Source organism: Remersonia thermophila, chromosome 4 (genome assembly GCF_042764415.1).
Source record: "Remersonia thermophila strain ATCC 22073 chromosome 4, whole genome shotgun sequence".
NCBI classification, from domain to species: domain Eukaryota; kingdom Fungi; phylum Ascomycota; class Sordariomycetes; order Sordariales; family Chaetomiaceae; genus Remersonia; species Remersonia thermophila.
This window is the reverse complement of record NC_092220.1, coordinates 179,171-201,408: the sequence shown is the minus strand read 5'-3', so window position 1 is coordinate 201,408 and position 22,238 is coordinate 179,171. Positions and strand designations below refer to the sequence as shown.

The 22,238-nt window shown below is 61.8% G+C and overlaps 6 protein-coding genes across 6 annotated transcripts; 3 read left to right on the top strand and 3 right to left on the bottom strand.

Moving 5' to 3' along the window:
* Positions 1-2,751: 2,751 nt before the first annotated feature.
* VTJ83DRAFT_4174 (uncharacterized protein) lies at positions 2,752-6,338 on the top strand (the record flags this gene model as incomplete). Its single annotated transcript, XM_071010634.1, has 4 exons — positions 2,752-2,888; positions 2,980-2,997; positions 3,092-3,692; positions 3,771-6,338. The coding sequence occupies 4 exons, from the start codon at positions 2,752-2,754 to the stop codon at positions 6,336-6,338; spliced, it is 3,324 nt and encodes a 1,107-aa protein (XP_070865624.1).
* Positions 6,339-8,423: 2,085 nt separating this feature from the next.
* Positions 8,424-9,537, top strand: VTJ83DRAFT_4173 (uncharacterized protein; the record flags this gene model as incomplete). Its single annotated transcript, XM_071010633.1, has 2 exons — positions 8,424-8,566; positions 8,649-9,537. 2 exons carry the CDS (start codon positions 8,424-8,426, stop codon positions 9,535-9,537), a joined length of 1,032 nt encoding a protein of 343 aa, XP_070865623.1.
* A 687-nt stretch (positions 9,538-10,224) lies between these two features.
* Positions 10,225-11,933, bottom strand: VTJ83DRAFT_4172 (uncharacterized protein; the record flags this gene model as incomplete). The annotated part of the gene is made up of 3 exons (XM_071010632.1): positions 10,225-11,611; positions 11,673-11,690; positions 11,755-11,933. The coding sequence occupies 3 exons, from the start codon at positions 11,931-11,933 to the stop codon at positions 10,225-10,227; spliced, it is 1,584 nt and encodes a 527-aa protein (XP_070865622.1).
* Positions 11,934-12,855: 922 nt separating this feature from the next.
* Positions 12,856-13,876, top strand: VTJ83DRAFT_4171 (uncharacterized protein; the record flags this gene model as incomplete). The annotated part of the gene is made up of 5 exons (XM_071010631.1): positions 12,856-13,080; positions 13,167-13,246; positions 13,317-13,363; positions 13,422-13,657; positions 13,736-13,876. The coding sequence occupies 5 exons, from the start codon at positions 12,856-12,858 to the stop codon at positions 13,874-13,876; spliced, it is 729 nt and encodes a 242-aa protein (XP_070865621.1).
* VTJ83DRAFT_4170 (uncharacterized protein) lies at positions 13,864-15,031 on the bottom strand (the record flags this gene model as incomplete). Its single annotated transcript, XM_071010630.1, has 2 exons — positions 13,864-14,777; positions 14,950-15,031. The coding sequence occupies 2 exons, from the start codon at positions 15,029-15,031 to the stop codon at positions 13,864-13,866; spliced, it is 996 nt and encodes a 331-aa protein (XP_070865620.1).
* Positions 15,032-17,431: 2,400 nt separating this feature from the next.
* On the bottom strand, positions 17,432-18,721 carry VTJ83DRAFT_4169 (uncharacterized protein; the record flags this gene model as incomplete). The annotated part of the gene is made up of 1 exon (XM_071010628.1): positions 17,432-18,721. One exon carries the CDS (start codon positions 18,719-18,721, stop codon positions 17,432-17,434), a length of 1,290 nt encoding a protein of 429 aa, XP_070865619.1.
* Positions 18,722-22,238: the final 3,517 nt, after the last annotated feature.

Here is a 22,238-nt window from a genome sequence, read left to right as displayed (position 1 = left end):
GATTCGTCGCCGGGCCCCGATGCGACAATGTGCGCTGTTGGCCCGTCGCCTGCTTTGTCAATCTTTATGCAAACGGGCATGAATGGATGACAAGGGCGGCGAAATGCCGCCATGCCGCCAAGGATGAGTCGGTCACCCAGCCTGGCGGAATCGGCTCGCTTTTGTGCTACGCTGAGGTGGGTTCGGTTCGGAGGGGGGGAGGGGAACTAACTGACAAGCAGACAACCCGATCGCCGTGCCGCAGGATCGCTTTTTAGGTGGTTTCTGGAGCCCATATCTCGGCTGCGCTGCATGTAGGTTTGCTGGCTTTCACGTCGCTACCTACCTTACCTACTACATCATCGAGCTCCCTAGATAGGTAGGTAGGTATACAGGTTTGTAGTGGATAGATGTAGACGTTACCAAGATGGATCTCTGCGAATTACACAGTATCGAGTTAGCGCTGCGCTGACCTGACGGTGTCAGAGTTCAGGTTGGTCCCAGGTCCCGTCGCTTATACGCGGGGCGGGGCGGGTGGGGATATTGTGTGCTGTGTACTGCGTACTAGGTGTGCTGCAGGTGGTGGCTCGTGGGGGGTTCGGGAAGATCCGCTGGGCTGCTTTTACCTCTGGACCTACGCTACCAGCGTACGAGTACCTAGGCAAGGTACCTAGGTAGTTACACCGTGGTTCACACTACCTACCTTAGGTACCTATCAAGGTGGTGTGCATGGAAATCCACCACGCAGCCTCGCCTCGCGCCATCTCTATGGATGTATCGCGCAGCTCACAGCACAGTATATGTACGGCCTAGACCCGATCGGGCAAGTGTTGATGCGCGTCACCAATCACCATTCGCCAGCAACCTTTTCCCCGCCTCCAAGGTTCCTGCGCAGCTCGGGACTTATAAGACTGTGTAACTATACTACACAGCATAGTACGTACATCCACAGGGAAAGCCAAGGTCCCGGCGAAGCGGAGCCTTCCGCTGAGGTAGTAGAGTACTGCGTAGGTTGCCGCACTTCTTCTGTCTGCGTGTGCTCAGGTCCCTCTTTGCCCATCACCCGCCGACCCGGCACCCAGGGCCGACGCTCTGCAGTCGCCGATGCGCCACAGATCCATGACCCAACCACCCCAGCCCAAGCCCCGCCCCTCCGCTCAGCTTCCTTTTGTCCATCGGGTCTTGGTCCACGTTCCATGGTTGGGTCGGGTGTCTGATTTTTTTCTTCTTGTTTTTCTTTACGAGAACTGGTGGCTCAGGGCAGTGCCCGTGACTAAGGCACGCATCCGACCGACCACGGTCTCCGCCATCAGCACATGTCGCTCCATCTCGCTCGAGTGGCCACTTCATATGCTCCTGCAAGTGACCTGAGCATCGCCAGAGAACCAACGCGGTACATGGTGGATGCGCTCGTATTCCTTCGTACCTGGTCTCGTTACCAGCCTCGCCCAGTGCCACGATCCCTTTTGCACGACCGGTGCTGCCACCAAGAAAGATGCGGGGAAAGACCGCGCCAGCCGGCTGTTTTTCATCTGCACGTCTTGTGCTGTGATAAATTGCACCTGCGGGCATGTGTGGCTCGCGCATATACGCAGTAGTTACCTCGTACGTCTACGCGGCGGGGGGGGGGGGGGGGGCGGGGGGGAGCCTGGGGCTGGCCGACAGGCTGGGGTCGCCTCAAAACGACTTGCGCAGTACGAACCGGGATTGTCGAGTCGGCCGCTCAGCCTCTCGGCCTTCGCCACTCCAGCGTGTCCAGTCAGCGTCCCTTCCCTCCCTCCCAACATGGATTCCAGCCTAAACATACCTCCGCGGTAGTCACCACGGTAGGATCGTGTCTTTTGTTGTCATCAACCGATGCAACGTGTGTTGTCTTGTCCGCCAGGTAGCCAACAAAACAAACCAACCAACCCACCAGCCGGGCGCTGGGGGGGGGGGGGGGGAGAGAGGCCTATCGGGCGTCATCAGGCATGGCATGGCCAGAACCTACGCCATGCCGTTGAATGGTGACACGCTGGCAGGGGATCACGGCGACGCTGACACGGACATCCAGGAACAGACAGGCTTGAAGGAGGGACAGAGCCGTGTAGCAATCCCCGGGTTGCATGCCCTGCGCTGTGTGTACTACAGCAGGTCCTGAACCCGAGCACCCGACAGCGTACGCATGGTAATCGGTGACGGATGCCGAGACCGCACGAGCGAGCAGGGGGGGGGGGGGAGACTTTTCTAAGCTGAGAGCGTCCCTGGGCGTCAGTATGTCAAGCCTCTCTTCACGCTCCTCGCCTTGATGTCGAATCGAAGCCGAGATTGGGTTGGGGGTTTTGCATCATTGCGTCCCGCCAATGCCCTACGAGAGAAAACAAGCAGGGAAGAACGGTAGGTAACAAGTAACCCACCTACACACCACACACGCACCACACACGCACCACACACCAAAAGGTCTTTGGAAAGTCTCGCTACCTTACCTAGGTCCTCACGCAGATCCAGCCCCGAGCGTCCGCCTTACCGGGCTGTGTTCCTGCTGTCTGCCAAGCCCCTCTCCCGGTCCCCGGCTGCTGACCCGGAGGGGGAGGTCGGGAGTTCTGCAACCCCCCCCCAAGCTCTGGGCACCACCAGCCCGCACCGCGTAGGCTTATATATGCAAGGCAGGCGCCGCGACCGCCTGGGCTCCCCGCCTTACCCTCTTTCGCTCGCTGCTCCCACGCTCGCTCGCGCCAACAGCTCTGCTTCCTTCTCTCTTTGCCGGTGCTCGCCGCTGGCTGAGTCGCCGCGATGCTTCTCACGAAGCTAGCCCGGGGCCTCCCGGTCCTGTCTCTCGCTCAAGCCGCCTTGGCCGAGGGGCCGCTGATCGGACGGACCCCCACCGAATGCGAAACCACCGTCTCCGTCTCTACGTGCGACGTTACAACGTGAGTTGACCTCACCTCACCTCAAGCTGATGATCCCAACCTACCTTCAGGTGGAGGTACCTTGGTGAGCACAAGGCTGACTATGGACTAGATCTTTTGTCACCCTCCCGTACGGCACACGCCTCACCTACCCTCTGCTTACCTCGTGATGCTTCTTACGGACAAAAGAAAAAAAAAAGAAAACTAACAGAGCATGTGCATAGTGCCAGCACGTGCACCGTAACCGTAACGGCGCCGGCGAGCACGCTCATCGAAACGGCCACCGTGACGCTCCCCGGCGAGAATCACACCGTGACCCTCCCTGCCGAGACCTTCACCGTGACTCTCTCTGGCGAGAACAACACCGTGACGCTCCCTGGTGCGAATGTCACCGTGACAAAAACCTGCACCGTGACAAAAACCTGCACCGTGACCGAGACCGGTGCGAGCGTGACCGTGACCGAGACCGCGACGGTCGCTGGCTCCAACGTGACCATCACGGACACGGCCACCGTCACCGTCGCCGGCTCCAACGTGACCCTCACGGACACGGCCACCGTCACCGTCCCTGGCTCCAACGTGACCCTCACGGACACGGCCACCGTCACCGTCCCTGGCTCCAACGTGACCCTCACGAACACGGCCACCGTCACCGTCCCTGGTTCCAACGTGACCCTCACGGACACGGCCACCGTCATCGCTCCTGGCTCCAACGTAACCCTCACGGACACGACCACGGTGCAACACACGACCGAGGTCACGGCCACCTTCTTCACCGAGACCACGGCGTACGTGACCGAGACGCACTTCTCGACGTACACGACGGTAGGTGCCCGACCAGGAGCTCCTTTCGGCCTTGTTCCATCGGCCGGTTGGCGGGACAAGCTAACTCGCTGGGCACAGTCCTATCCCGTCCTCACCACCACCACCGTCTGCCAAGGCTGGCCCGAGACGTGCGAGGTCAGCACCGAGACGCAATGGCTCACCACCAGGACCACCGAAACCCTCCGCGAGACGGTGCCAACGACCATCGTCGAAACCCTCCGCGAGACGGTACCAACAACCATCGTCGAGACCCTCCCGATCACGACGACCGAGACCAGGGAGGTGACCACCACCTTTACCACCGAGATCCCCTTCGCGGTCACCGTGACGGAGGGCACGACCCTGTGGAGGACCAACACCTCCACCATCACCGCCACGTTCACGACCGAGGTGCCGACGACGATCCAGACCACCATCACCGAACTCATCCGCCTCGCCCCGATAGCCTCGGGACCCGAGTCCCCGGTTGAGCTGACAACCGTGTTCCAGCCAACGACGGTGTACTCGACCCTCGTCAGAAACTTCACCACCACGCACGTCTCGACAACGAGCTACCTGGTCTACGTGTCGTTGGGGGGCGTCCGGTGGAGGACCGAGACGACCACCGTCACCGAAACGTACGAGACGACGTATACCACCGAGGTGCCAACCACGGTTTCCATCGTGCTGCCCACGACCCTGACCGAAACCCGCGAGACGACGTACACAACCGAGGTGCCAAAGACGATCCCCATCACCCTGCCGACGACCCTCACCGAGATCTCGACCGCGACCAAGACGAAAACCAAGAAGGTCCCGACGACGCTGATCAGCGAGACCACCCTGACCGAGACCTCGACCGCGATCAAGACGAAAACCAAAAAGGTCCCGACGACGCTGATCAGCGAGACCACCCTGACGCTGACCCGGCCCACCACCGTGACCGAGACCTTTACGACGTCGTTCTGGACAACCCTTACGGACAGCACGACGCTCTGGACCACCGAGACGTCGACCACCACGTACACGACCGTCAGCACGTACACGACCCGGCAGCTCCTCACCGACACGGCCACGGTCACCGACACGACGACGGCCACCGACACGGCCACGATCACCGACACGACGACGGCCACCGACACGGCCACGGTCACCGACACGACGACGGCCACCGACACGGCCACGGTCACCGACACGGCCACGGCCACCGACACGGCCACGGTCACCGACACGGCCACGGTCACCGACACGGCCACGGCCACCGACACGGCCACGGTCACCGACACGGCCACGGTCACCGACACGGCCACGGTCACCGACACGGCCACGGCCACCGACACGGCCACGGTCACCGACACGGCCACGGTCACCGACACGGTGACGGAGCCCGCGTCGACCATCACGAGCGTTGTCGTGACGACCCTGCCGCCCATCACGGTGACCACCACGAAAGACGGCACGACCCTCACCTCCGTGATCCCCGGGCCCACGGTAACGCTCACGTCGACGCTCACCAAGCCCCCCGTGACGGTGACGAGCGTCTCGGTGTGCCCCGTGCCGACCAACACGGCCGCCCCCTTGACCCCGCCCCAGGACGACAACGACAACAGCAAGAGCCAAAAGCTGTGGGGCTGCGACCCGGGATTCGTGTGCAACATGCCCAAGCCGGCCGGGTGCAACGTGTGGGCGGAGCCGCCGGCCAGGGACTTTGTGTGCGAGCCGCAGTTCTGCGTGCCGGCGCCCCCCTTCCCGCTCGTGCAGTGGCCCGAGAACGAGACGGGCTACTTCCCGCCGACCGATGGCTACTTCAACCTCAACCCCAACGCTTTCGGCCTCAGCTACGACATCTTTGCCTTCCACGAGACCCTGACCGAGATCGACGGCAAGAAGACCACCATCACGACGGGCAACTGGGCGTCGCAGACCGACCTCTCCCACTTCCCTCCGGAGCCCACCGCCCTGCCCCGTCGCGACCTCGGCATGGTCGTGGGCGGCGTGGGCATGGGCTCCGCGTTTGGCCTGATCGCCAAGCGCGACGAGACGGTCGCCCCCGCCATCTGCTACGACATCTGCAACACGGCCTTCCTCGAGGCCCAGCGCGTGGGCAAGCGCCCGGAGCTGTGCGACGACGGCTCGCCGTTCCGCGACTACACCGACAACTGCCACGCCTGCATCGCCGCCAACAAGGTGGACGTGAAGCTCACCCTGCGTCAGTACCTGACGCCCGTGTTTGAGCAGTTTTGGGGCTACTGCCACATCCAGCCCGGCGTGTCCATGGTCCAGCCGACCGCCACGACGACCCGCTCGCCGCCGCAGTCGCAGGTGACCCCGAGCAGGCCGCCGACAACCACCGCCAAGGAGCCCGACACGACGACGAGCACCCAGGCGCCGCCCAACACGAGCACCGAGGCCGTCCCCATCACGCCGACCTCGAAGCCGTCGAGGACGACGACGACGCCGCCGACGCCGACCTCGAGCGAGACGGAGACGGACACGTCCTCGTCCGTCATCACGAGCGCCGGCAGCACCACCCTCGACACGTCGGCGACGACGACGCTCTCGGCCACGTCGTCGGTGGCCACCGCTGGCGCCGTCAGGGCGGCCGTCTCGGCGCCGGCTTCGGGCGTCTTGGCCGGGTTGCTTGCGTTGGCGATGATGTTTGTCTAGCGCGTAGCGTAACCGCAGCCCGAGGCGTGGTCGGAAAAGGGGTTGATTTGTTTTTTTTTCTTCTTCTTTTCTTCCGGCATGGGTTTCTTTAATGGTAATTCTTTTCGGGATATAGACGGTTCCTATTTTTTTTTCTTTTTTTTTATGGGACAGATGGGCCAGTTCATGAGTTGGGAGCTGGCAGATGGATGTGCGGGTGGGGGGGATGGCCTAACGACTTTTGCATACTTCATGACACTCCTTGGTATGGCGGACTGCATGGTTGAGGAGTTTGCCTTTTTGAGATACCCCGTTCGTATACTCGAGACCGAGTGCGGACATGTCATTCTTTTGGATCATGCATGGCGGGCATTTCGAATGCACCATTGGAAGATATCTGGTCCGTTCTTTATAGTACTCAGCTTCCATGACTAGCTCGGCGCGAGAGTTTTTTTTTGGGAAAAACAAACCACGAATGGATGGGAAGTGCTAGATTGCTGGCGGATGAATGAATGCGATGGTAACCCCCCCAATGTCTCGGTCGTTATGTTCTGGCTTCTCTGCTTTCCCATGTTTTACATATAATATAATACCACGGAGAGGAGGACCGCGAAGCCGAACGGCGGGGGCGTTCCGGTGGAATCCACGTAGAAGCAAAAGCATCTTTCTTGTTCGAAGACGTGCCCTAGGGGAGATGATCCGGAGACAATCGGCGACCAGCCAAGAGATCGTCATGTGAGGAAATGCCATCCGGTTCTTTGGGACCCCGCGGATCTGGGAATCCGTGCCGTCCCCCCCTGCAGAAGCCCCGTTGTGGTGAAACCACCAGCGGCGCGCTCGGGAACATCCGCACCGAGAGCCTCCTCGTCCGGTCGGCGACAAAAAAGACGGGCTGCCGATAGCCGACAACTACACGGTACCTACCGCCAGGCCACGGCGAGCCACCATGCCTTGGCCGCAGAAGGCTGGGTCCCCCGGCGCCTCGAGGTTCCACTCCCCCGGATCTCGGCGAGTGGGGATGCCGACGTGGTTCGCTTGTGGTCGCCGACCAATTTTCCAAGACGGGAAATGGGACATGACATGGCCCGGGCAAACTGATTCGAGAAGACCCCAAGGGACGCAGATCCGGGCAGAGCGGTCGCCGGCTTGTCGGATCCACCGCGTCGCCCTCGGGCAACTACGTAGCCCCTGAGTTCGGGGGTCGGGCTCTCTCTCTTGGTTTGACGTCAGAGCCTCGCGAGAGCGCCTAGGGAAGAGAGGTACGTACCGGCGTGCTACGCTATTACGCTACGCTACGATACGCTATTACGCTACGCTGCTGTAAGTGGACGGCCGGGCTCCAAGAAGCAACCCCGAAGTTGCCTCAGGATGGAACATCGGGGATTGCATGGGTAAACAGAACGGGGCCGCGGACGTTGGCTGTCGTCACCGAGACCAGACCTGTCGTCCCCGATGCCCTATGCCTGTCGTCACCGAAGCCCTTACCCACGCCCTCGGGACAATCACGCCTCGCCAGGCCGTGCCCTACCGTTTTTCGAGATTCGCATAATCCGCCCGATAATGACACGAGCGCGGCGCCACAACGACCGCCTTTCCCCGAAGGCCCGGCCTACCCTGCCCTGCCCAGCCCTGACCTTGCCCTGCCCTGACCTTGCTCTGCTCCTCTTAGAGCGGTAGAGCGGGGGCTACACTATGCAGCGGTCGGCCACTCGCCTTGACGGGTGCTTGCTCATCGGCGTTCCAGGGGGGGGGGGGGGGGGGGGGGGGGGGGTGGTTGAATGGTTGCGACGTAGGGCTCTGCAAGACACCGTCTCCCGTCGTTGTGGCGATGGCGGGCCGGCAACGGCTCGGGTTCATTTCCCGTCGTGGCCGGCCGTATAAAAGAAAGCACGTCGACGCCCACCTGGACGGGGTTCGGTTCGGCGTGCATGGTTGAGAAAGACCTCAACGCCCGGCCCTGCTTGATCCCGCCATCCCGAACCTCTCGCGAGGACGTTGGAATCCAAGAGCGTCCAGCAACAAGAGCAGCAGCAGCAGTGGTAATAGGAGAAAAAGCGGCCGTAACACACACACACACACACACACACACACATACACACACGCAACATGGAAAACATCCTCTCGGGCGCCGCCATGGGCGCGGGCCTCACGGTCGCCGGCGTCTACAGCCCGGATATCATCATCTCCCAGTTCAAGTTTTCCGACTTTACCATGCTTCAGACCTTCCTGACGGCCGCCGCAGGGAGCACGTACGTCTTCCCTTTTCTTCTTTCTTGATTCCGGTATCTTTGTTTGACCGACCGGCTCACCCTCCCTCTCCTCCCGAAACAGCCTCGCCGTCACCCTCTCTCAAGCCCTGGGGCTCACCCGCCTCCCGCCGCGCCCGGCCACATCCCTCGGCCTGCTCCCGACCCGCTACGACGGCAACCTGATCGGCGGCGCCCTCCTCGGCGCCGGCATGGCCCTCTCGGGCGCCTGCCCCGGCAGCGCGCTGGCGCAGCTCGGCGTCGGCGTCCCCTCGGGGCGCTGGGCGCTCGGAGGCGCCGTGCTGGCGGGCGTCGTCTGGGCGGGTTTCCAGCAGCAGCAAAAGCAAAAGCAAAAGCAGCAGCGAACGCCGGCGCCGGCGCCAGAGGGCAACGAGGAGAACAAGAACGAGAACAAGCCCGGCCCGCCCGCGACCGCGACCGCGACCACGCTGGCCGGCCTGCTCGGCACGACCCCGCTCGCCGCGGCGGCCGCCCTCGAGTCGGCCCTCCTCCTCGCCCTCTTCGCCCTCTCCCGCCTCACCCCGGCCGCCGCCGCCGTCGCCCGCGGCGTGCCCCCGTACCTGGGCGGCCTCGGCATCGTCCTGGCCCAGGCCGTCTCGCTGGCCCTGCGCCGGGCCCCGATCGGCGCGTCCTCGGCCTTTGAGGAGCTCGGCGCCTACCTGTACGCGGGCGCGCCGCGCAAGCACGCCAACGTCGTCTTCTCGGCCGGGCTGGTCGCCGGCGCGTGGCTCGCGGCCCGCGCCGTCCCCGCGCTGCGGCCCGTCGCCGACGTGGCCGTGTCGCCGGCGCGGTCCGTCGCCGGCGGGTTCCTCATGGTCCTCGGCGCGCGCGTCGCCGGCGGGTGCACCAGCGGCCACGGCATCAGCGGGCTGTCGCTCCTCAGCCTGTCGAGCTTCGTCACGGTCGCGGCCACGTTTGCGGCCGGCGGGTTGGTCGGGCTCGCGTTCAACTAAGCGAGGGAAGAGATGGCCCTTTCGCGTGTTTTCTGTGTCGCTGGTGAAAAGTCGGTGGGTGGCTCCAGGGGTAGGAGGAGAGGGGCGGTGTTTCTTCCACGGCGTTTTGGGGGTAGGGTCTGGTGTCATCGAGATTGGGTTTGGGAGATTATGGTGTCAATACACTAATACCAGGGTTTCTATCTCTCTGGCTATTCGACCTACCTAGGTACACCTTACCTAGGTACCTTACCTAGATAGATAGGTAGGTAGGCAGGTGCTGTATCAAAAAGGTTGATGTCAGATAGGTTGTACATAAATCATCGGCGCCTCGAGCGCCTTGTATAAACAGCGGATGCGGTACATGGCTTTCATGTCGCCAGGGACAATCCATTCATCCATCCATCCATTCATGCGTAGATTCGTCTAGTCCAGTGTACAAAAAAAAAAAGAAAAGAAAAGAAAAGAAAGAAAGAAAAAAATACCCTTGTTTGGCCGGTACGTCTACATGCCTGTGGTAGATCACATCACCCCGGACCGCCCATGAGCTTCGCTTCCTTTCGAACCGTTGCAGCTCCTCCCGTTCCCTTACTCCGTCCCTACGCCCCCCTTCCCCCTTGGATGGTCGCTAACCGTCTATCGCTCCGTCCCAAACCTCCAGAGCAGCGCGCAGAACCCAAAGAGCACCCACCAACGCCCGACGCCCCGTTATTGAGCATCCCTGGTGCCGGCCTCTTCCGCCCGAGCCGCCGCCAACGCGGCAGGCACCAGAATCCCCGCTCCTGTTAGGCCGCCGTCATGGCATGGCACCAACACGACACGCGGGATGCCGTGACCGCCAGGGGCAGCCGCGTACTCGAGCCGTAGCGCCTCGTCAATGAACCGCTGTGTGTCATCAAGGTAGTCGAGGAAGTGTTGAATGCAGCTGCCCGTGTACCCAACGGCGAGCTCCTCTTCTTCCTGCTTCGCCCCATAGGCATATCCGTCTATGCTGCTCAAAGGCGGAGGCAGCTCTCCTGCGGACCGTAATAAGCCGAGCGTCGCGGCAGCAATGATGCCCGCGGCACGCACCTCGACCGCCTTGGCGATGCGGTACAGAGCCTCGGCCAGCTCGGGGGTCCACCGGAAGCGGGCCGCCCGCCCGGTTTTCTCGGCCGGGAACTCCCCGTCAAGCTGTTGCACCAGCGAGCCCCGCTCAACGCCTGGCCTGAAGCCGCCCACGAAGGACGTGGAGAGCCCGAAGCGGCGGCCGAGGGGGGCCGGAAGGGTTAGCGCTGCATCCTTTGGATCCTTCCCCAAGGTCTTGCTGTAGTAATCGACAAAGATGAGCCGCACCAGCTCGCCGAGGTAGCGTCCCGACGTCATGTACTCGAGGGGTTGGAAGCCCGGGCGCTCGCCGCCGTGGTCGAGGATCCTGTCCCAGGCGGTGACGAGGCCAAGGTCTCGCAACGGAGGAGCGGAGCCGTTGATGCTCCACTCGGTGTTGACGGCGATGCGTAGGCCGGAGCAACTAGGCTCGTCGCTGCCGGGCACGACGCTGAGCGGGGCAGGCCGCTTGCCGGGTCCTAAGCTGTCCCAGCGCAGCGGCAGCGTCGCATTGCAGCCGGTTCCGACGATCAGGGCCATGGCAGGGCGGCGACGCACCCCCGGGCCTCCGGCGGCGGGCAGCTGATAGGAAAAGGACACGAGGGTGGCGACCGAGTCGTTGGCGATGGCGGCGACGCGGATAGGAGGCAGATCGGCGCCGCGGTGTTGATCGTAGCCCGCGACGAGGTGGGCGGACAGGTCGAGGTCGGCCGTCAAGGCGAACCCCTTGCCCATGGGCATGAGAACCGCCTCGGCGAGCGAGGCCTGCTGCATGGGAAAGCTGAAGGTGACGCCCATGGGCAGCTCGCGGTCGCGCGGCACGCCGAGCTCCGAGCACGCGCGGCGCACGGCGCGGGCCATGTGCTTGCCGATCCACGAGAAGAGGCTCTTGGCATCATCGCTCTTGAGAGGCTCTTGGATGGGCTGCTTCTCCTCGAGCAGAACGCTCAGGGGCTTGGGGCCGTGGCCGATCAGCTCCACAAAGCCTACGCGCAGGTTGGTCCCGCCGCTATGAGAGCAAGGTCAGGTCGGTCAGCAAGGACCAGACGGGGAGAAGGCGGCGCCCTTACATGTCTATGGCGAGAAAGCTGTGGCAAGATTAGCTGGCATCCTAGCAACAACACCGGGACCGTTTCAAGACGCGAGGCGTACCGGCCAGGGCTTTGGCGCGCCGACCGCAGCATGGACTCGGAGATGGGGGCGGGCAGGAACTGGTCGGGCGATTCGGCAGCGAGGCGGGTGAAAGCCGAAGCCAGGCCGTGCGAGAGACGCACGACCGTCTGGCCGTCGATGGCCAGGGGCCGCAGGAAGTCGTCGAGGCCGGGCGCCATGGCGTGGTTGCTGCCCGCGCTGTCGCCGCGACCCGGGCTGAAACAAGAGAGGCTGGCGAGATGCGGCTCTTGAGACGTGGTAGCCAGGCGAACTGCGGCACCCGACGACCCGCAGCTTTCTACGACGAGCCGACGCCTCGATGCCACGGTGCCTTGGCTTCCAACAAAGAGGAGCGTCTTTGCTGCGAGTGTCGCATGTTGAAGCCGAAGGATCGGGCTTGCGCCGCAGAAGGGGTTGTCGAATGGAAGGGCGGTACAGAAAAATCAGCCGGCGGCCCAGCCGAAGGGACGAGGGCAGCTAGCGAGCGTTTGGGTCTAACTATCTGCTAATACATGCGAGGAAGAAGGCCGGGACCAACCACAGGCGGGGTTGCTAGCATGGGCACGGGATATCGCTTGTCTCTCAACATGGCGAAGCTTGTTTCGCTGACCCAAAAAGCCCAGGTAGGTAGCCAAGCCCTGTAGATTCCCTTCCAGGTCATGATCTGAGGTTGTTGTGGTGGAGGGCTTGGAGACGACGGGAGTGAGAGTGAGACGAAAGCTAAGAAGAAGGAATAAGAGACGCGAGGGGAATCATTTTCTGTAGCCGCTCCCGAAGCTACATGGCTCTTGCCCCACCAAGCTCGCTCCCTCACCCTGCAGGTTACGTCATCTTACCGTAACGTTACCTTACCTTACCTCCGCTCTGACTTTCCAGCGTGTTGATGATGAATGACTGGTTCGTCGACTTGTTAGCTCCACACGCAACCAACCTCCCAAACCCACCCAACATCGCGACGACACCACCGTCACCACCACCATCACCACCATCACCACCATCCTCGCCACCCACATCAACATCCATCCCCCGCTTCTGAGCACCCAAACAGCCGGTCGCACGCATCATCCGATCCCCATGGACGAGAAACACTCGACCGCGCCCATGCTCCTGCCGTCCCGCCGCGGCCTGCAGCCGCTCAAGCTGGCCCTCACCGTCGCCGCCTATCTCTCGCTCGCGGCCCTGCTCTACTGCTCCTTCGGCCCGCACATCGTCCTCCCTCGCTATGGATCCCCCGCCGCCGAGTCGTCCCAACCGCATCCTCCCCAGGCCAAGGGTCACCTCGTGCCCCTGGAAGCTCACATCATGAGCAAATGCCCCGACGCCAAGGTTCGCGCAGGACGCATCCCGGTTGCATTCCGACGTCGCTCTTCTGCCCCGCCGCCCGACGCTGACACATGCCTCCCCTGATGCAGGACTGCCTCCGCGACCTCGTGCTGCCGGCCATGCAAAAGGTCCACGAAAAGGTCAACTTCACCTTGTCGTTCATCGGAAAGTGAGTAATGCCTAATGGTGACCCGCACCACGTCGCAGCGCCCCACACCCGCTAACAAGCACTCCTCCAGGCCGACCGAGAACGACGGTGTTGCATGCATGCACGGGCCCGGAGAATGTATGTCGGCCCCCTCTTCCTGATAGGCGCTCCCGCCCCTAAATAACGCTCCCTCCAGGCCTCGGCAACATCATCGAGCTCTGCGCCCAGCTCCTCTATCCCGACCCCAAGACCTTCCTCGGCTTCACCATGTGCCTCACGCGCGACTACCAGGAAATTCCCCAGCGGGAGCTGATCGAGGACTGCGCCCTCGAGCACGCCATCGACTTTGACCGCCTCAACGAGTGCGCCACCAAGGATAACAGCGCCTTCGGCGTCAAGCTGCTCAGGGAGAGCGTGCGCCGGACGGCCGAGGCATGTGCTTTTTCGTGCTCTAGCAGATCATCATCTTTTTGTCTCTTTGTCCCCGCTAACACGCTCCGCTCCCTCCAGGCCGGCGTCACCAAGAGCTGCACCGTCCGCCTCGACGACCAGGTCTACTGCATCCGCGACGGCGGCAAGTGGACCGACTGCCCCCACGGCCCCGGCGTCAACGACCTCGTCGTCGCCATCTCGAAGCTCTACTCGGCCTGAGCCCCCTGCTCCTTGTCCCGCAGCGGTCCAAACACCTCGACCCAAAGATCGCTCGCCTCGCCCACCGTGTACGTCATGGTCACGCCGTCCATCCCCGCCTCGTCGTCGCCCGCCATCGTCTCGAGCTGCGCCATGATGCTCTCGAGCCCTATCGCCTTGCCCACAGCCTGCGTCGCGCCCGCCTCAAGCGCCACGTGCACAATGTGCACGTGCAAATGGTAATACGTCGGCTGGTAGTGCACGTAGAGCTTGAGCTGGTCCCGCGCCACGGCCGGGTACGCCCGCGTCGCCGCGTCGAGCAGCTTTTGCCGCATGTGCCGCAGCCAGGGGACGTGCTTCTTGCGCAGGTCGCGCAGGCTCCACAGGTCGCGCCGCTCGACCAGGGCCAGCAGGTGCAGCGCCTCGAGGGTGGTGCGGTCCCAGTTGAGGTCGGGCAGGAGCAGAAATCCCTCGACCGGGTCCTCGCCGTAGGGGGTCCGGAAGATGACGTCCTCGACCTCGGACCGGCCTTCGATGATGTTGTACACCCAGCTCAGCCTCCCGGCCTCGCGCTGGGATTGCACGTACGGCCGGACGTGCGCGCGGTAGATGTCGGGCGTCTCGGTCACCACGCGCAGGCCCTGCGGGGAGTACTTTTTGATGTGCTTGGCGGTGCACGGCCAGATGAGGTTGATTTTGAGATCGGCAAAGTCGATGTTGCTGCCGCTGTTGCTGCCGCTGCCGCTCTGGGCGCGGTACCAGTGGTAGATGTCGTTGGCGCCGAGGTTTTGGAGGGCGGCCAGGCTGGCGGTTACGGAGCCCAGGTAGTCGGGCGAGGTGGGGAAGGGGGCGCGCTCGAGGATCACGAGGGCGGGTTGCCCGTCGATGGACCCGACGAGGGCGGACCGGCGGCCGGCTTGGTCTGGCATCGAGGCGTGTCAAAGCCGGTCAGTGAAGGTGACAAACGTGCAGTTTTCTTGTTTCTCCTTTATGCTTTGTTTTTCTTTTCCTTTTACGGAGCTCTAACGGCGCGGGTTGTCTGTCTTGTCCCTTGCCTTGGATATGTTTCCCGCGGGGGTGTGTGATGAGTTTACCTTGGTTGAGAAGCCGCTCGAATTTGAAGCGGGGCACAAGCGCTTCGGCCTTTGCCTTGTTGTCGTTGACTTCGTCAGCCATCCTGTCTCTGGTAGGGTCCGGGAGTGAAATAGCGAGTTGCTGATGAGCTGGAGGGAGCGCGTCGCGGTTGACGGAGCTACCTCAGTCCGCCGTGAACCAGATTGTTGATGGTGTTGATGTTGGGGGTCGTTGGAGCTGCCGACGAGCAATGGTGGGGTAGTAGCCACGCCGGCGCGCACCGATTGGGGCCAGGCCGCACTGTGCGCAAACACAGTGCGTAGAAGCCCATTCCGACCCTACAGGTCGCTCGCACGGCAGACCTTCCATCTTGACCTTCAACCTTGACGACGTCCAAGATGCCATGGGCTTGGCTAGACCCCCGGTCACCGAGAATTCTTTTGGTGAGCGTATCAGCCTCGACGGACGACGGGTTGAAAGGCTTTCTAGTATATCCTAGCCTGAGGAAGAACACAACCATGCCTCGAGGGTTCGGATCCGTCACTGCATACTGCACTTACATGGATAATTACCTCGCCATCACCGTCAAACGTCATGTTGGGACAACAGCAAACGCGAAGGGACCCGGGGGATGGGGGGGGGGGGGGGCTTGGTGGGGCGACGGAGACGGAATCTCCTCGCCTGTTCGGAGCCAAGCCCGGCCGGACCGGAACCAGAGCCAGAGCCGGAGCCGGACAGGACAGGACAGCGTCTGGCAGGCGATGGCGGGGGGCTGCACGAACCTGCGAGACCGGGTCTACGAAGGAGTGTGTTGATCACATCAGAGATTCGTACCAAAAAGTCGCTTCCGCTTATAGCCGCTTCCCACCTAGCCACCCGGCGGACTGCGCTTCTCCGTCGAGGTACGCATGTATAGGTAGTATAGAGGGCAGCTCTCCGCCTCCAGGACCCTTCTCGGTCAGCGACGCCCAGATATGTATGGTATTGCGTATTGCTGAGGTGCCGTGGTGGGACCAAGGATGGCCAGCCTAAGGGAGGTACTGAGTAGTCTACTAGCAGTCCATGTCACGGGGGGCGGGGTGACCCCATGGAGATGAAAAAAAAAAAAAAGGGGGGGGGGGTTTCACGCCTGGTAGAAGTATCATATAATATAGTATTTCCTGGGACCGTCCCATCGTCTCCGTTTGTTTTGTGGTCCCTTTTGGGCCAGCGGGAGGGCGGATTATCACGGAGTTTCCTGCCTGCTCGATTGGCGTAGCGTATTCGGGTTTCGGGTTTCGCAACGGCTGAAGAACGGCCACCCAAGCTTCAGTGCCTGGTCGGGTCGCTGAAGAAAAGCAAGCCGTCGCCGCAATCCAAAAAAAAAAAAAAGAAAAAAAAGTGCAGGGAGCAATAAGTGCGTGGTATTCGGCCCGGTTCGGTCTGATTCAGGTATCTGCAGAGTTTACTGCGTATGTACAAGGGGGGTTGGGGGCGGCTGTTAGAAAAAGCCCGGCCCGGAGGCGGCGGGAGATGGAACATTGGTACGTGATATTGCCGGATGTTGGTTCAAGCGCTGCACTACCTACCGCAATCTTCAGCGTACACCGTAGGTACACGACAGATAAGCAAAGACAGGGCCGGAGGATTTGTGAGGTAAAAAAAATAAAAAATAAAAAAAAGGCCCCCAGCCCTATCCTAGGTATCCCGTTGCAGGGCCGGTGGGGATTGTTCCAGGCTTTTTCATGCATCGTCCTTCTTAGCCGGAGATGTGGCATGTGGGGCAGAGAAGGCTGGTGTTCGTACACCGTACTATACTATAGACCCGGGTTGCGATGTGATGATCGAGATGGCCAGGGGCGCATGGCTTGCCTTGGAGTGGCCCGGACGACGTGGATGGGATGGGTGCAGGAAAAAAAAGCGGACCTCATCATTGGCAAAGCTCCATTTCTCCCAAGATATCCAGTCGTGTCTCCGGTCGAGCCTCCGGTCGCCGAGGCTCTTGTCCTCGAGATGCATGTATATAGCAAGGATACGAGACTTTGAATCAGACAGACGCTGGACACGCTAAACTTCAGAGTTCCCAATGGCTATTCAAGACGCCAGTGTATATTAATCCCGAATATATCACCCGAGTGCGTATCCCACATCAAAAAGGTGCGTGTACTAGGGAAGTAGGGTATGTAATCCTGAATAGACAGATGGATCCGGTCACCTCCGTTGGATGGATCCTCTGGCCGTACAGCGACCAGAGAAGAAATGTCATGCCAACCTTGCTTTTAGCCCTCCCCCCAACGCTCCATGCTAAATGAATGAACCTTCCCGCTTGCCGGAGAAAATGCCTGAGATGAAAAACAAGATGGAGGGGACCGTGACCAGGAGTGGATGCGCTCGCTTGCTCGTCATGCTCCGAATAAAAACAACAACTCATGATGATATCCTCTCCCAGGCTTAGAATGGCCTGGTCGTCAGAAATGGGGTATCAACTTTCTTCCCCCTCAACGCTCGTCACACGCCCTGCCCTTACTTTGTCCCGCTCGGGCCACCTGGACCGCGCATCATGCGCGTGCTCCGAAACGGCGGCAGCGTCACGGGCTCGTCGTCAACATCTCCGACGCCTTCGTCTACCTCGAGCGGCCCGGCCGCCGCGGCGATGGCGGCGGCCACCGGGGTTCCCGGCTTGGGGCCCAGGTCGCGGCGCATGCTAGGCGTCCGATAGTTGCGAATCTTTGTGGTGTCGTCGTCGCCGAGCCTCTGCAGGGCCGCCGGGTCCTCACACTTGACGCGCTCCATCTCCTTATCGGCCAGCTCCTTGGTCTCGGCGAGGCGATTCTTGATCTTGTTGACCTCCTCGTTGCAGTCACCGTCGCGTAGGAACTGATGGGCTGCCTGCTCGCACATGCTCTGCACGTACTCGAGACCCTTGTCGAGCTCGTCGTACACGTCGGGCGGTCCGCCGCCCAGGATCCCGGGGGCTCCTCCCCGGCCGGGTCCCCGCGCCCCGGCTCGTGCGAAAGCCGCCGACCGCGGCATGTACCCGGACCCAGGACCCATACGCCGGGTGCTGACGTAGGGCAGCGGGATGTTTGGGGTGACCTCGGAGGGATCCGCAGCGGCAATGGGGCCGTCCCCTGAAGAGGCAGGGATGGCGGAGGTGGATTTGGCGTTGGCGTCGTCGTTGGCGTTGGCGTCATCGTCGTCGGGCGCCTCGAGCTCGGCCATGCGCTTGATCTGGGCGAACCTCGCGGCCGTCTTGGCCTTGCGCATCATGTTGCGGCTGGAGCTGACGAACTTGACGAGGTTCTCAAACACCTCCTGAACGTAGCTGTCGTAGTAGACGATGATCATGCTGCGAGAGCGGTACTTGGGAGCGGCGCCCTCGGCGCTGACCATGGAATCGGTGCGGTTACGCTTGCGGACGGCGGCGCGGGCGCGGGCCTGGCCAGCGGCGCGCATCTGGCTCGCCTGGCGCTGCACGGCCGAGGGCGTTTGCGATTCGGATGGGCTCGGGGGCACGGGAGCCTCCTTGGCCCCGGTTTTCGCGGCGGCGGCGGCGGCATCGTCGGCGGGTTTTTGCGGCGGCGTGCTCGGCGGCGGTGGCACGGGATCGTTGGGATGCGCCTCGGGCTCATCTCGTGGCCTAAGCGACTCGGTCGAGCCTTGGGGACGGATGGACTTGGGTCCGGATTCCTTCTCGTTCTCTTGGGCCCACTTGGCCAGCTCGATCTGGCGCTGGGCTATTTGCTTGTCGAGGTCATCGAGTTTGTGCAGCCAGTCGGGCACGTTCGTGATGATGTTCTGAAGCGCCTCCATGGCGAAGTCCTCCTCTTCACCGCCGGAGAGGGCGGCTCGGGATGTGGATGCCGTCTTGATGAGCGGGTGCGTGCGTCACGCGGACGGTCACGCACCGGAGAACGCGACGGCCAACTGTCCGCGAGTGGAGGGGGTTCGGGGGGAGGGGGATGCAGCGGCTGCCGTGGTTGGTGGTGTGACCGTAGAAGGACGGGGCGCGGCGATGCACGGTCAGGACAAAGCGGCTCGGATGGCGGTCCGTTGGGGCAGAGAAACGTTGTGTGTGGTTTGGCACCCTGGAGCCCAAGGCGTCGGGCGAAGAAGGGGGGCAGGGCAGAAGGCCGTTTTCGTTTCTCACGAGATTCCGTGTGCTGGGAGAGAGATACGTGGGCCGAAGCGAAACCAAGATTGCACGACGGCCGGCGAGAGCTGGGTTGGCGCGTCGAGGCGGACTGTTGTTGCGGCGGTGGTTTGTGGGTGGTGGTTGAAGGTGTGAGAGTTTGAGGTGGGAGTTGGTGGGTTTGGCGTCGATCAGGCTCTGCGCAAGACGCCAAGGACGGAAAGGCTAGTAATGTAGTTAGTGACCGTACGGGCATGGTAAGGTAGTCAAGCTGAAGACCCCCCCCCCCCCCCCCCCGCCCACCCCCCGGCTTCTTTCCTTTTCCCCCCTTCCCGCGTCCACGAGCAGCGCAGCGGCACGAGCGCTCCAACTCGTCCGACCTCCCCGACGCCGACGTGGGATTGGATGGGCGGGCAGAAGCGGGCAGCGGACGGCTCAGGGGAGTTAGCGTCAGCCTAGCGGGTTTGGCCCGCAGCTAAGCCCGGGGGTGCTTGCCGTATGGTGTTTTCTGCAGGGTATGTGCCCTGTTTTGTTCTTCTGGTTGGTTCCTTGCTGGGCTCAATAGGCAGTCGCGTGGGGCCGGTGGAGATCCTAAGTGGGGATTTTTCTTGTAGCTGCTCTTTCCCCGTCCTCTGTCAATCGTCAAACAACCAACCTGGAACCACGCATTCCTGTTGTCGTCCATACGTGCCGGCATACATTACAAAGTACAACTCTCAACCCAGTTCCATTCTCCAGGACAAGACATGAACCTAGGGAGCGGGAGCGGGAGCGGGGAGAGAAAAAGAAGAAAAATGGAGAGAAGGAAAAAAACCACCCATCGGCCATGGACCACCACCCTATCCACCCGACGATATGCGTTGCCCCAGCAGCATCGGCAGCATGCTCCGCGTCCGAACCCACGCAAAAAGTACAGTTACAGTGTACAAAGTGCCGCGGGACGGCCCCGGACGGGTATTTGCTGCTTCGGGCGTCGGTGCGGCCGGGCCTTGGTGTGTTGCCGCACATCGGCTCCGCTGCACGTCGATCGCGCAACCGCACGCCCTCCCGCCGCACACCCGCTCGCTCGCCTGCGCAGACTACTGTGTACGCAGTGTTTGCTTCTCCAGCATCGGCACCCCATCACCTCAGCTAACGTTATTGCTTGGCTCCCTGTCTGGGGGCAAATGCCTAGCTTTTCATCTACACAGTATTTCGCGAAGAATCGCGCGAGCGGAGGTTTCGTCCGGGGTCGGGTGTTCTCCGTTCCTCCTCCCCCCCCCCCCCCCCCCACAAAAAACTAGTTAGCACATACATACCGTAGCGATAGTTACAGCCCGTCTCACCCCGTCTCACCTATCTCGCTCTCATCTGCAGTGTCTCCCACCACTGGGCGCTCGCCTACGGGCTAAGTTCTCGGACGGGCAGGCGAACGGCGCGTCGTTTCTGCGGGAAAAGTCGACCGTGCAGAAGGCGGTCTGCACGTCCAACCACAGCGGGCGGGGGCCTGCTGCGAGTTCTGCGGTTGCAGCGGGGGAGCTGGGGGTTCCCTCCTCTGGCGGAGCATGCCGTCTGCCTGTTGTCTTGTTTGCGGTTCGAGGTGGCTGGTTGATGACCTGACCAAGGCTGAGCAGTGGCATGTCCGCCCCATGCCATCCTCGGCCGGCTTTCCTCCACAGGCTCGACGGCCCTGCTGCTGCGTCGACTGCCGTTGGATACCGTTGGCTCGACAGGCTCGGACTCGCCAACACGCCATGCCACGGGGCTCCCCACCCTGCGCTCGGCGTCACATCGCCGGTTGCGGGCGACGCCACACCCGGCCGTCCGAGGCCGAGATCCCGCACCAGCAGCAGTTTTACTGCGTATGCCTCCTCTCGCCTAACGGTCGTCTCGGGATGGCTCGGTCCACCACAGAGGTCCGTATGCATGTATGCATGTACTATATGTACTGGTCCGCACAGGGCCGCACAGGGCCGCACAGGGCCGCACGGACTGGCGTGGAACGCTTTTGGTTCCTCCCATGTCGAGGCCTCGTCGCCCAGACAAAAATCGCCATGCCGTGGCATCAAATAAAAAAGTCCTCGCTGGGCGTTGCGACGTAGCCGGGTGAGGCGAGTCGAGGCAGCGGGTCCGCCCGTCGTGACACGGATCGTAGAAGCGTCAGGCCGCATGATGTCGTGCGACCACGAGACTAGATCCCCCAAAGGGCCAGGCCGGCTGGGCGACGATTTGACGAGATACGACAAAAGCTGCTGCGAATCTAGTGTGCAACAGTGTACAACTTTTGTGCTTGCGGCTGACGGCATCAGGACGTGTAGCGGACAGAGCAGCCGGCCCTACCACGCACTTCAGAAATGGATCCTCGGTGCATCTTCAGTCAAACACGGCAGCGACATGGGGCGTTGAGTTGGTTAAATGCATGATCCTGCCAGGTTTCTTCTGCTGCTGCTGCTGCTTCTGCTGCTGCTGCTGTTGCCAATCGGTGATTCTCTCTGCCTTAAGTACCTATATCTGGAATCCGATCATGCTTGTTGCCCGCAGGTTGCAGCTTTGATCCGTCCAGAGCGTCGATCTCAACCATGAATGGCTTGATGGACAAAGCGCCAAGTCTCGTACGCAGCAGACCTTGATATTGTAGCCGACTTCCTGATGTTTGAGTAAGCCTTGTCGGTCACTGAGAGTAGCACGAGGGACGAGGGTAGGTAGTACGAGAGCAGCGAACCCGTGTTTTTTTTTTCTTTTCTTTTTTTTTCATGACATGGACGAAACACAAGCGATTCCGCACCTCGCTCTGGAAGGGAGGTCGTAGTAGCTTCGGCTGTGTTGGCAATTTTAGCCCAAGCAGCGCAACCCCGGATTCATCCAGGCTCCGGAACTCCCGCCCTCCGGCAATCGTCCAAGATGAACAGAACTCAGATTGCCGTGCTTTCTTCCTCACCCCCCGCCCCCCCTCGCTCAAACAGGACCCTCCAGAATTGCTCCGTCTGACAAGGGGTGATCCCGCATGCTTGGCATGTGAGCGACGAAGGATTCTCACGGCGGGGGTTCGTCCAAGTTTTTCTCCGTCCGTATAGGTGCCCGACGTTGAGCTATGTGCCAGCCAAAAGTCATGTGGTCAAGCACCTCGTTGATCAGGGTCGCTTTGGCCTTCCGCCTGGCCAGGATCCGATGGAGGATTCCGTTTCAAGAGGGCTGCATCAGCGTCATGCTGCTACCCTC